A 14171-nucleotide genomic window follows, 5' to 3' on the forward strand; every position below is an offset into this window, starting at 1 on the left:
ATTTTTGTGAAAACGTTGGTTAACCCGTGATAAATTCTGATGGGACCATTGACTTTTGTCAATGAGTGTCATGACTTGAGTTTTAGTTCGTGGAAAGTCGGTTTTTTAAAAAACAATGTGTTGTTTATTTTAAATTTTACAAAATAGCTTTAAAAATGTCTTTCCTAGCAAAAAATAAAAATGATATAATTTATGTGTCCCTTTTGCTATTCAGTGTTGCGATAAGTCCATACTATCGTTCTGTAACGTCGATACAAATAAAAAAATGGGTTGGTTCACTTATAGGTATTCTATTGATTATTATTGTATCCGGATACAATTCATTGCACCCCATAGTATCTGGTCTGCTTGGAATTGGAGCTATTAAGCTGTTTACAGTGAAGTAAGTATAGAGTGTATTCTATATTATGATAATCAGTAATTTTAGTCTACCCCATTCCAGAGTACGTATTTAATCTATTTTTATAACCCGTTCGTGAACAGTATTTAAACAGTCGGTACTGCACACAAAAATATCACTACTTTTTGTGCCTTAGTGCTTATTTATAGTGCCATATTAATATTCATTCACTGTTCAATCTAAATAATTGAATTTTGTCAGTACATTATTGATATTTCTCTGTAGAGTACTACATAGAAAGCTCTTGCAAATCGCACTATAATTTCTGTTGGTTTTTTGAGATTCATATAACAAAATGGGGTACTGATCCATAAATCTGTTAAGAAATTATACTCGTGTTTACCACCTATTGTTACTTCTTTAACATTTGTTGTTAATTTTTGTAATAATAGTAGTATGAAATAATAACTTTAACAAAATAATGCAGTGTTTGTGTATTGATTAACTGAAATGTGAAAGAAATGAATCTTCCTGTGTACATAAGTAGGTACAAATTTAAAATTAATTTATTTCATACCTTGAAAATAATAAATTAGAAATTAGTGGTTGCTATAATTGTAAATAGATGTTTCTTCACATTTATCACTTACAATACTTTTTAAAATAATGATCATAATAATAATAAGGTGCACATATTCATAGCCCCCCACTAAGGAGACCCTGTATTGAGGGTGCCATGGATATACACATAGACAACCACAAATTACACCCAAACACATAAGAGAAATAAATGTATGCTATACATATATTTCTCCCAGCCCAGTAATCGAATCCGAGACCTCAGTGTGGCAGTCCAGCTTGGTAACTATTTGGCCACTGAGGCAGTTGAAAATTAAATAAAATGAAGAGAAAACAACTTGTAGGAACTAAACAGACCATTCCCATGGATTTTTGTCATCTTAGTACACAGAAACTGTGTAATAATTGTATGTATAGTGTATCTTTAATCTTATTAAATGATAGTTTTATTACTGTTCATCATCAACCCATTCATACTTCAGGTCAAATCATTAGGCTACCATGGCTTTTTATTACTGTTAAAGGGATTTATTTGATTCATAACTAATAATGATGTATTTGATAAATTTATGATTTGAATAAGTGAACTGATGTAAATTCCAACTGTGAGGTGTAAAGTGCTGATGGTGCTCATTGTTGGTCACATTGTTGTACAATAATCTATTGTATGAAGTTTTTATTCCATCATAAATCGCTTATATGACAAATACATTGGTCTTTAATGATTTTGTGAAGATGGTTTATCCAAGCAGTTGCTTTATATTTGTTACTCGAAATAATATGAAGATACATTCCTGAAAAGTCCTTTTTACAATATAATGAGATGCTTACATTTATTTTGTTTTTTTTTTTAGTTAAAGGAACATTCTTATTTCAGATACTGCCATACAGTGACTTTTTTCTTTATGTTTGGTCATCTTTTCTTCTTCCGATTGGCAGACAACTTTGGTCTTCCACTCCCCTCGGGCCAGACAAATCTAATTCAGATGATTATAGTGTTCCGTGTAGTCGGAGTCGCATTTGACATTAATGGGTCTTGGCTTGCTATAGCAAAAGGAAAGAAAAATGAATATAAAGACAAAACAGGTCGCTATAGCCAGGACAGGGATGATGACTTTTTAGAAATTATTCAACCCAGCGTTGTGGATATATTTCACTACACTTTTAATTATATTGGTTTATTAACAGGTAATCTATGCAATTTATGTACATATTAAAAATTACAAATAAAATTAAGTATTACAGGAAAATAGAACAATAAAATTTTCTGCATTGTATTTGCAACCTCAATTGTATCTACACATACTAAATTTCTAGTGTAGGATTGTACAAATCTCCTAGAAAGTGCTTCATTCTTTATATAAGAATAAAACTAACTTGACCATTTTTAGTTATCCAATCATCAATGAAATCAACATTGTCCTATAAATAATAATTAGCGCATGTTTAAAAACGGTCATGTGAATGTGTTGCATATTAATTGGTGTAAAACCTACATACTCTAACTTTAAATAATTAAGAGGTTATTTGTAATTTCCATCAAATTACAATTCAGGTTGTGTTGATTTTTTCAAAGTAAATGGACTTGCTTTTGACTACTACCTAGCCCTGGAGCGAAGACAGGGTCTACGATGGGCGAGCTGCCCAGAGAATGCCTATTTAGTTACACCTTAAAGATATTCATGATACATATGCAACACCTTACAAATATTGTATGTTGCAGCCAAATGGCTTCAGCAAACTGCCGTTCAATTAGGGCCTAGGGAATTTTACTACAGCATGCCATTTAAGAGAGGTTTAAATAACATACAGGCAACATATATAGAATATGGTTTTTACTAAACTAATATGATTTTCAGGTCCCTATTATACATACAGAACATTTGATGACTATTTCCATCTGCCATTTAGCAAGTGTGTTGATTGCTTTGGTTTTACGATAAATACATTGAAAGGTGTTCCTGTCTTCATTTCTCTTTATTTGGCCCTTTCTAATATTTGGCCTTTGGAGGTAAAGTTTATTTTGTATATATTTAAAACATTGTGTATTTTATTTTAAATATCTGCTCTGTCTGATCTATTCTATACACCCAACAGTGCCTACCACAGTTTCTACCATGAGTTTACAGACTTAGTCAAACTTTTAACAATTTTGTAACCACATAGTTTACTGTGTAACCGATTAAAAAAAAAGTGTGTAACATACACACGCGATTACTCCAACATTTGTGAACCGATTTCGATATTTTTTTTTAATATTCCACCTGTAAGGGTGGCAAATTAAGGGATGGATTTCACCTACTTTCCGTTAACCAATTTGAATAAAAGTTGGCAAAAAAAAGGAAGGTACATTTTTGAGGTCGATCTTTTTTAACGCAACTTTCTATATTTTGACATTTTTCGATTATTGATAATTAATAACAAGTAATAAAAACGGCCATGCAAGCAACAGAGACGTTAAGTATAGAAGCTGTTTAATTAAAATAGATTGGTCCAGGCATGTATTGTATTACAATTATTTTGTTTCAGTACATCTTAACGGAGGAACATCACAACCGCAACTTTGTTTACCGTATGTTTTACCCATGGATTCTATTCGCCGCGTTCCGTCAGCGCATTTACTCAGGCATGACGTTGGCGCAAAGTGTCTGCACAGCTGCTGGTCTTGGAGCATATCCAGTTGAAGGTCGCAATAGAACTTCGCATGGTCCTACTGTTGGGTACTTGAAATTGAAACAAATGTAAGTTGAAATTTCTGTACTATTTGTGCTTTTATTTCAGGGAGGTCATACACATGACTAAAATGTATAATGCCACATTAACATTAAATGTGCCCTGGTAGCCTAATGGTTTGACCTACCGCCTCTCAAGCAGAGGCCGTGAGTTCGAATCCGGTTTACCATCTCAGTTTCTCGGAATTAACTGCGAAATTTGCCAATTTACCAGTTTTTCGGTGAAGGAACCTAAACGTTGAACAAGGTTCACAACCCTAAAAAAAGTCGTGTGAAGTCCTAACCCGTAGTGGGCCAGTGTAGTGGTCTGTGGCCTTTCCTGACCGTAACCTTCGCCTGAGAGGAGGCCTGTGCACAGCAGTGGGACGTCTAAATGGGTTGATGATGATGGTGTCATGAAATGTCAATGTGGCATTAAAAAATCTACATTATTGTAAATTGTACTGTCGCTGCTAAGTAAGCGACAATTCGTTTATTACTTTATAATGACGGTATCTTACCATATTGGGTTTGGCACTCATAAGATTATTTTTACTGCTTATTATTGTCAATAACCTAGTTCTAAATAGTGATTATGAGTAGCTTTAAGTTTTGAAAAATTCCAGAAAATTTAAAAATTTAGAATAATACAATTTTCAAGGCTCATGTTATGTTCTACGTTTAGTAACATCTTTTGAAGTTTTATTTACCGTGAATTATAGGACGCACTATAAATTTCCGGAACTGACCACTTACATAAACAATATTTAAAAAGTAATTACAACATTTGAAAATTGAATTCTTTGGCTGTAGAATACAGTTTGTTTCAGATGAAAGATGACTGTCACTTGTTTTTACATTGTAGCGTCATTTTAGAAATAGGTTGTCTACATCACCATGGATTAAACTCGTGAAAATTTTCGTAGTATGATTTTTACGACTTAAGTGTAATTTAACAGCTCAGCAAAGCTTCGCTCGGCTTCAAACTGCTTTTGGCGATGAACCACCATGCAAGACGTTTATTAATAGCTGGTTTACAGAATTCAAACGCAGTCGTGTGAATCTCAGTGACGAATTTCGTGACAGTCGCCCATCCACTGCTGTGAACTACAAAAACATCGATGCTGTGCGCCGTAAGATCAAAACAGACAGGCATGTGACATACCATGAGATTCGGGCCTCTTTAGGCATAGGCATGAGTCAAATACAATCAATACTACACAAACATTTGGGTGTGTAAAAGCTGTGCTCTTGGTGGATCCCACACAATTTGACTGAGGCTCAAAAAACGGTTCGCGTCACTTGGTGCAATGCCATGCTTACCAAATTCAACGAAGGGGCGTCAAATTTGGCGTGGGACCGAGTAACAGGTGACGACATAGATTTATAGTTCTATATTATACTCGTAGATCCCAAAACAAAGCAGCAATCGAGCGAATGGGTCTTTCGAGATGAGCCAAAATCAACCAAAGTGGCGTGCGTGCAAAGTGCCTCTAAGGGGACGATTGCTTCTTTTTTTAATAAAACTGGACACGTGGCTACTGTTGCTTTGGAGAATCATTGTACCGTGAATAGTGATTGGTACACGAGCATTTGTTTGCCGGAAGTTATTGACAAACTCCGTAAAAATAACCGTAAACGCCGTATCATCTGCACCACGATAACGCCAGTTGTCACACGGCCAGACAGATAAATAAATTTTTGGAGGTGAACAACGTTTACCTTATGAGCCATCCCGCGTACAGTCCCTACCTGGCACCTTGTGACTTTTATTTATTTCAAAAAATTAAGAACCAGTTACGCAGTCGACGGTTTTCATCACCTGAAGTGGCTGTCGAAGAGTATGAAAAATATGTTTCAGAGATTGTCGTGGAGGAGTGGCATAAATGTTTTAAAAATTGGTTCATTCGTATGAAAAAGTCATTAACGCTAACGGAGAATATTTTGAGAAACAATAAATTCATTTCTCATCATTTATAGTATTTTTTCTTATTCATTCCGGAAACTTATGGTGCGCGCCACTTAAAATAAATTTGTAAAGCTAACAGTCGCATCAAGAGAGAATTAAAATGATTTCATAACAGCTAAAAAAACCTTTTTATTGGTTCCATCATTTTCGTGGTAAGATCAGTAACTTTTGACAGGAGTTAATGTCAAATGCAGAAAATTAAAGGAAAAATATCTGGAAAAATATTTGTTTTTGTATAAAATATGATTTTTTCAAAATGGAATTATTTCCATCACCCAACAACATTAAGGATATAGCACGGTTGATTAAAGTATGTTGTTTGTGCAACTCCTAATTCATTTTTATTGTATGTAATAAAATTGCCAGGTTGTCTGGGTTAGTTTGGTAATTTCAAAATCCATTATTACAGGTCAGAGGAACAAGCAAAAAATGTTCAATATGACTTCAAAACAGTAGAATCAATGGACCTGTGGGGTTGCGAAACTTGCATTACCATGCGTGACTCCATGAAAGTGTGGAACAAGGCAGTGCAATATTGGGTTGCTACGGTGGTTTACAAACGGTTCCCTTTCACGCCATTGAAGTAAGTCTCAATTATATATGCATCTGAATGCTTTTAATAGAATTATGTATGTGTAATAAGTTTTTAAAACCTATATATACTGACCAGTTAAGTCCTTCTTAACTGGTCAGTATATTTCTGTCTTTTTTCTCTGTAGTTGTAGTAACGTCAACCTATTTTTTTAATAAAATTTTAAATGTTTACAGATTACACGCGGCGCTCTTCATTTCTGTGATCTGGCATGGTTTCCACCCTGGATACTTCTTCTGCCTTTACTTCAATCCATTCTATCTGTTGGCCGAAGATATTTATTACAAACTGTACTACAAGGACGCAACTGGGGCCGTAAGTATTTAACAAGTTTGTTGTACATGCACGTGCAATAATGTCTGTCTATATGTATTGGTCTTAATAAATCGATATTATTTGTTGATTCAAAATTATGATAAAGCGTGCTGACATTAACAATACCACACGCGTTCAGAGGGGTCTGACCCTTAGTCGTACTAGCGTTATAGCGAGATCCACCGTCTGTTTTGTTATTTTATTCTAATTTAACACACATTTCAATATACATTATCAAATATGCAGTATCGTCACTGTGTACTGTTGAATTTATTTCTAACCACATACAATTTTTTCATACTAAAAAACTATACCACACTAGCAATAAATCTAAAACAGTAAGTGGGTATTTCATAAAAAAAATAACTAATTAATAATAATAATATAATAATAATAATAATAAATAACGCACACACTCAACATTACTACACTAATTATTACATCGAAGCGCAAAAAACGATCGTAACGAATAGATTTGGTTTCACTTTCTTCTTCAATTACCTGCTTATGTCACATTATTTATTGATATATTTAAAATGTAAATACTTAATTTGAGTTTTAAATTTTACAGAAAAAGAAAATCGTCGGTTTCATAATGTGGTTCCTTCGCTCACATTCAGAATCCTACCAAGCAGCTGCATTTTTGTTACTCACGTTTGACCGTATTTGGATATATTATTCATCTATGTACCACTATTGGTACGGAGTTTGGCTAGTGTTCCTTATATTAGGAATAATATTAAAGCAAGTACACAACCTGAAAAAGTCTAAGAAAGATTCAGTTGAAACAAAGAAAGATAAAGTCAATTAATTAAGCAGGCAAGGCAAAGAACATACAGTTTCGCCGGTTATATAGAAACGAAGTTGGTATTCTAATTATGAGGGATATGTTAGATTAGTGGTAGATATGAAAGATTATATACATTTCCAGAACTAATTGACATTACATTCTCAACTTCAGACTGGCTCTCAAATTAGATGGTTAGGCATTTCGATGCCTTCCTAGATTAGTGATTTCCTAATGCTGCATTTTATACAGTTAAATCTAGTGTGTACCATACCAAGTTTAACGTAGAATGTATAGAATTTCATGACAATTTTATTTATTTAGTGGTAAATAAAATAATATATATAATAAAACAATATTTGTTTAGTGGTAAATGTATATGTACGAGTATAATATGGTAAAGGGCAACGACAAGTTTGGATTGTGGAATGGTATGACAATATTTATTCAGAGTTTTGTTTCTCATGTTTCTGTGTGGTTTTGATTATAATCACAAGTTGCTCAACCTGTAAATTTTTACTAAAACAAATTATAGTGGTAAATCTAGTAAAATATGAGTATGTATAATTTTTTTTTTCTAATATCGCCTGCTTAAAGGTGACACCACATAAGTGACATTTTCCACAGAAAATCTCCAAATTATATACCAGTTTTATTATACTTTATCTTTCTGTAGATAAAGCTCTAATTAAGTTTATAGCTTTTTTGTTATTGAGCTTCACGTGCAGAAAGATAGTGATTTTCTTACCATAGTATCTTCTTATTTATATTGTATATAATTTTTTTTTTGTGGAAAATGTCACTTATGTGGTTTACCTTTAAACACACGATATATTATTTTATAAGAACAATAAAATAAATTCAGTAGAAACGGTAAAACGTGAGCATGTACAATTATTACTTATTGTAATATATACCTTGTAGTAACCAAGAACAATTAAGTATAGTAGAAATTATTTTATTGGACTGCATGAATGTATAGTCGCATTATTAATTAGAGATAATGATGTTCAGTGGGTTGCTAGTTTTTTATAAAATAAAAATAGTGTTGTCTCAAGGATTGACCTCACAGACTCACTCAGGTCATCAAGGTAAATTATATATTTTTAGCAATTCGTATAAATTTTAAAACCAATAATTTACATTTAAGACTTTCGTGGTTATCCACTATATGATTCACTAATTACAGATTTCTTACCATGGTATGAGTTTTTTTATTTTACCGACATAGAACTCATACCTTCTGGTAAGAAACTTGTAATTAGTGAAAAAAAATCAAGAATTTGATAATAAAAAAACTTCAGTAATTCAAGTAGAGACTAAAATGTAAATGAAATATTTTGAGCCGATAGTGTACTAATTATTACTACTAATTATTTATATAAAAAAATATGAGAATTGTGTATGTCATAAGGCGGATCAAACGATTCAAAATGCATTTTTGTTTTATTCTTTTACATTCTATTTATCATAATTGGGTGAATAATGAATAGAACAACTGAAATTAGGTATATAACATTTAAATTTGATACCAAATATTTCCGATTTTGTTTTGTATTTTATTTAATTACTTTTAATATAGATGATTGGCCGAAACAAAAACATTTATTTTGACATGCAAAATATTAATTACTCTTTTATGTTTATGTTGATAAAGACTACATAGAACGTATTAGCTGCAATTTAAGCAAAATCTGAATGATTTTACAGTTCGATAGGAGATGATCAATAAAAGAAATTATTAAGAAATAAACTTACGTTATGTCGTAGGTATCCATTTTGTATGATTTTTTAATCACCATGTAAATTTTAATATTTGTAATAAATTTTTCTTAAAAAAATATAATTTGTATTGAGCTCTTAGGTTTTCGCGACTGTTACACATAGGAAATGAAACTATTCCGGATTTAAATCGCGTACATTTGTTTTTTTCAAACAAACCAACGTTTCTGGCCCTTTACAGGTCAACCGTGATCATGGGACCTGTAAATGGCCCGAAACGTTGGTTTGTTCATTTCCTATAAAATTTGTATCTATCACTTAGTACTAAAATATTGAAATATGGCACCACAAAAGTGTTTAAAAAAGTATATGTTTGTATAGTTGGCGACATATTATTTGCATCGATTCGTCTTATCGCTTCAACTTTAGAGTACAATAGGACAAAAGAGTGAGCCGTCTCGTTGTTATGCACGTGCTATCTTTCTATTGCAAACAAGTGTATATGCGGAACTAACTTTGTCGAATTAGTAAGAAAATAGTTGGCAGTCGTTATTCTACGAAGTAACGACAGTTTAAAAAAACCGACCTGATGAAAAAGACATTTTTAAAATCAGAATTCAGAAAAAGTGTTTAGCGCACCCATGCCTCGTTCGATGGACCAACATCATTAAGTCAATGTACGCTTTGAGTAAAAGAAGTGTTAATGGTTTTATTACTCTATTGCAATAGAAAGGAGAAGCCGTTCCAAGAGATAACATTCATTGGTGCAAATAATATTTCTTAAACTATAACCACTTGCGTGCACATGGTACGAAGCTTGTACTGCCCGCACCTGCCCCTTTCATATATAAACAAAACTTGCAAATTTTCTATTCACACTTTCTCTAAGGCTTGTATATTGCTTTTTTAAGATTGTAATCCGTTATTATACGGCTTGGCCACGACTTTGGGCCTAGCTAGGTGCAACACCACGTACGTTTAGCGAATGGCGTTATCTAAAGTGGTGCTTCTTTGTCTCGAAAGTAGTTCATATTTTGAATACGAGAGAAGGAAATCACAAATTGAATAAAGAGCGGTTTAAATATGGCGAATACTGTAACTTGTATGAAGCGTACAGGAAATATCCTGACAAGTTTTATGAATACACGCGAATGACTGTACAAACTTTTGATTATATTTTTCAATACGTGTACGATGTACATTTGAAACACCATATCAAATCCAGACGGGTTGTCACCAATTCATAAAAATTCCGCACCGAATAATATAAAATATTTGTTTCTGCAACCGCAGCTGAGTGCGTCACTCGCTCGCCGCTGTCTGCGTCGCTCTGGGTCGTGACACCTCCTTCGTTCGCCCGTACATTTGTTCCTGCCGCGCCTCAGCTATAAATTGCTCTGCGAAAATCGCGCGGGATGTCGCTTCGAGCGGCGCGCTTCATATATTTTAATACATTTGTTCTTGCCGCTCGTCGCGCCGCACTAAGCTGCCGCCGACAGCGGCACGATCGTGGCCAACTACTTAGTCGAATATTCTCATCTTAGCAATAGTAAACTTACATGAAAAGGTCATGGTGTTTCTCGCGTATACTTACATGAAAAGGTCATGGTATTTCTCGCATATACTTACATGAAAAGATCGTAGTGTGTCTCGCGTAGGTATTGGTTTTAGTGTTTGTAAATATTTCTTCAATGTCCACTGTAAACTCGGTATATCATGATGTTCTTGAGCGTATGAAGGCGTTGTAATTACACTTGTTGTAGTTATTTGTTGTAGTTACACGTTGTAATTTAGCTCCGGGTGTTACACGTGACTAAATTATGAATTCCAGATTGCGAAAACTAACAGTTTTTGCTTTGCTTCCAGTCCGTTTAAATTGCCATCGTTTAAAATGCAACACCTCATATACCCACACGGTAACCTATCTCAAATTGGATTTTTTTTTCCAAAATAACGTTTGTTCGAATTTACATTACACCGGAAACCGAATTATAACGAAACCGCTATTCTTTCAGGATACACACACACAAGATTAGGTTGGGTTAAGTTAGGTTTAAAAGAAAAAACATTTTCCTTTCAAAATTACTTTCGAGGTTTTGAAAATTTGAGTAAACGTTATTGCTGGAAAATGTCACTACTACTACGACTACTGATAGGTAACCTACACACATTCACCGTGTGATATCTGCCGGCGCGAAACACGAAAATTTGCCTGTGTTAACGGGTGTGTAAACATGCGCACTCTTTTATGATGAGTGAGTGCATGCGCATGCGAGTAAATTTCCTTTCGCCCTCGCCCGTCGATCTCGCCCCTTTCCAATTTACCCGAGAAGAGTAGTGTCACCGTACAGAGGAGAAAAAATATTTTATTGTTCAAATTCAACTTACCATTTTTTTTTAACTAAAATGGAACCTCAATGATTCCTAATATCTAGAAAAAAATATTGAAGGTGACTAGAGAATCACATGTATATGCTTGGGTTAAGTTGTAAGTAAGAAATAAAAGCGCATAAGAGGTACAGATTTATTAGATTTGCTTGTATATATGTAAGAAATAAAAGCTCATGAATGGTACAGATTTTTTAGACTGGTTTGTACATAAGAAATAAAAGCTCATAAGAAGTACGGCGCGTACGAACCCCGTACTTACATGATTACTTGTAAGGTTATTAACCTCCCTGGACTGTATTATTAACATTATAAACAAAACATTTTTTCCTTAACTTTTTAAAAAAACCTAACTAGTTAAACTCAGAAAATGCTATTTTACATGAGAGCGAAAACTCGTTTTGAATCAGTTTTTTTCTCACTCATTCACAAAAAAAAGATATTTTTCAAATCTTTTCAGATAGAATAAAGGGTAAGTAATAAGTTGATTGTAAAATGAACCTGTATTTTGCAAAAATGACAGAGATATTGGCTTACTTAAAAATGGAAATTTATAAAATGGTTAAAGTATGTAGAGTTTATTTAAAGAAATCAAAAAGTTATCAAAAAATTATCAAAGTAAAATAGTACCGCTTTACACAAATTCACGCTCTTATCGATAAAACATGATTTTTACCGCTTTACACAATATTAGGCCGGTATTATAAAACAAAATATGTATAGTTTCATCTCTTTACACCAACCATAGATTTAAGTAGGTATATAAATCTATGACACCAACCATTAGAGACGAAATGTCATTTAATTTGTTTGAAAACTATTGTCGCTATTGATTGTGAGATAAATTAAAAATAGATCATTTTGAACAAATTACTTGCAAATTTTTGCTAACATTAATCCCTTTGCACAATCGTTATCTTCGCGGCCAATGATCGCATAACCAAAAAAAACGATGTAGCATTACGAAAAACACGCAATGGTGTCAAAATCCACATTTTGGATAGACTCGAGTTTAACCGTTTTACACTGGAGATACAGATAGTCCTACGAGGTAGGTCAATGTACGAGGTACTTAGTATTTTACAAATAACCCTGTACAAACAAAATTTGCAAATATTTTGTTCACACTTTTTCAAATTATTGTAAAAGGCTTGTGCTGTTCTTTCAAGTTTGTAATCTGTTCTAAGTCTAATATCATCATCATCATCATCAGCCTATTGCAGTCCACTGCTGGACATAGGCCTCCCCTAATGCACGCCATTTCGCCCTGTTCTCGGCTTGACGCATCCATTTCCTAATCTAATATAACTTTCCTAGTCTAATATAACTTAACAATATTGCGTAGTTACTTACATCTAAGGCTCAACTCACACTGGCGCAGAGTCGAAGTGTCGCGTCCTGTCCTCACTGCGCGCAAGTAACGCGCGAAACCGCTCGACTTTAACTAAGCGTCCATATTTGCATAACACAAATTTGTACCTTAATAATGGGAAAGTAGAGATGAATATGCTATAGGCGAAAAACATGACGCGTCGCGACGCTTCGACTCTGCGCCAGTGTGAGTTGAGCCTAAGCGTCGTGATATATCTCACTTTAGGGTTCGTATAGCAAAAACATTTCTTCTTCGATGCCCACTGTCGTCTCGGTACACCATGATGTGCTTCAGCGTGTCATGATGTGCTTCAGCGTGTCATGATGTGCTTCAGCGTGTGAAGGCGTCGTAATTACCCATGGTCTAATAGCCTTTTATTGGCAGCCAAAAATCATTTAGCTATTGGGTGTTACGCGTTACTGGTAAATAAAAGCCACCTGTATGTGTTTAGGATAAGGTGTACCATAAAAATAAAAGCGCATAAGAGGTTCAGATTTTTTAGATTAGCTTGTACATAAGTAAAAGCTCTTAAGTGTAGGTTTTTAGATTAGTTGCATAGTACCATGGATCAATAAGTCAATAGGACTGCTAGTCTCCATACTACAGATCGTAACTCTGAAAAAGGTCGAAATTCCGTCTTATATCTAGAAGGTGCTGATCAATAGCTGGGAAGTAGTTTATGTTATGTAAATGACCGTGTATGTCAATTAATTCCTCTTTAATGTAAAATATAAGAAATCAGTTTTTTCCTTGTAATATTATTTAAATATTGATCCTACGCTAAAATTATTTTCTGAACTTTGACAAATGTGCCTGTCAATAGACGGCATTGTGTGTTATAAATTAACGCTTCCTTATATGGGTAGATGGAGCTAACTCTAAACAAGTAAAAGAATAGCCGCCACTATCCCTAAAAATCGATGCAATATGCGCCATTTAATCGAGTTATTTGTTACAAACTAGAAATTATAGTAGCTTTGCAAAGTTACAGTTTGTCAATGGAAACAAATTAGTTACAAAAATAGCTATTTGATACTCGTCGCGACATCTGGGTTTCTAATAGTACTAAGTACCCGACTACGTCGTCTTGTATCTCGATTAGCAGTCCTCTTGAGTTATTGGTTCATGGTAGTATCTACCAATTTCTTTACAAAATTGGAATTTGAATGATTCCTATTGTCTAGAATTTTTTTTGATGGTGATTAAAAAGTCACCTGTATATATTTCTAGGTTCAGTTGTAAGAAATAAAAGCGCATAAGAGGTACAATTTTTTAGATTAGCTTGTACATAAGAAATAAAAGCCCATAAGACAATAGGTTATTAGTAACCTCGCTGAATTAGATTATTAACGTAAAGAAACACATTCCATGAATTTTTACAAATCGAAATCAATTT

The 14171-nt window shown here is 33.8% G+C and overlaps 1 protein-coding gene across 1 annotated transcript; it reads left to right on the top strand.

Annotated features, from left to right (window-relative positions):
- The first annotated feature begins 155 nt into the window (after positions 1-155).
- LOC113228515 (lysophospholipid acyltransferase 7-like) lies at positions 156-7897 on the top strand. The gene is made up of 7 exons (XM_026461848.1): positions 156-382; positions 1797-2107; positions 2779-2930; positions 3449-3660; positions 6009-6182; positions 6368-6506; positions 7078-7897. Exons 1-7 carry the CDS (start codon positions 156-158, stop codon positions 7315-7317), a joined length of 1455 nt encoding a protein of 484 aa, XP_026317633.1. The 3' UTR covers positions 7318-7897.
- Positions 7898-14171: the final 6274 nt, after the last annotated feature.

Source organism: Hyposmocoma kahamanoa, unplaced genomic scaffold, assembly GCF_003589595.1.
Source record: "Hyposmocoma kahamanoa isolate Upper Pololo Valley unplaced genomic scaffold, ASM358959v1 232, whole genome shotgun sequence".
Taxonomy (NCBI): domain Eukaryota; kingdom Metazoa; phylum Arthropoda; class Insecta; order Lepidoptera; family Cosmopterigidae; genus Hyposmocoma; species Hyposmocoma kahamanoa.

Coding starts and splice junctions, on each gene's coding strand:
- LOC113228515 (XM_026461848.1), top strand. CDS start 156: ATGTCTTTCCTAGCAAAAAATAAAAATGATATAATTTATGTGTCCCTT. Junction 3,661..6,008: donor TACTTGAAATTGAAACAAAT/GTAAGTTGAAAT, acceptor CCATTATTACAG/GTCAGAGGAACAAGCAAAAA. Junction 6,183..6,367: donor TTCCCTTTCACGCCATTGAA/GTAAGTCTCAAT, acceptor AAATGTTTACAG/ATTACACGCGGCGCTCTTCA.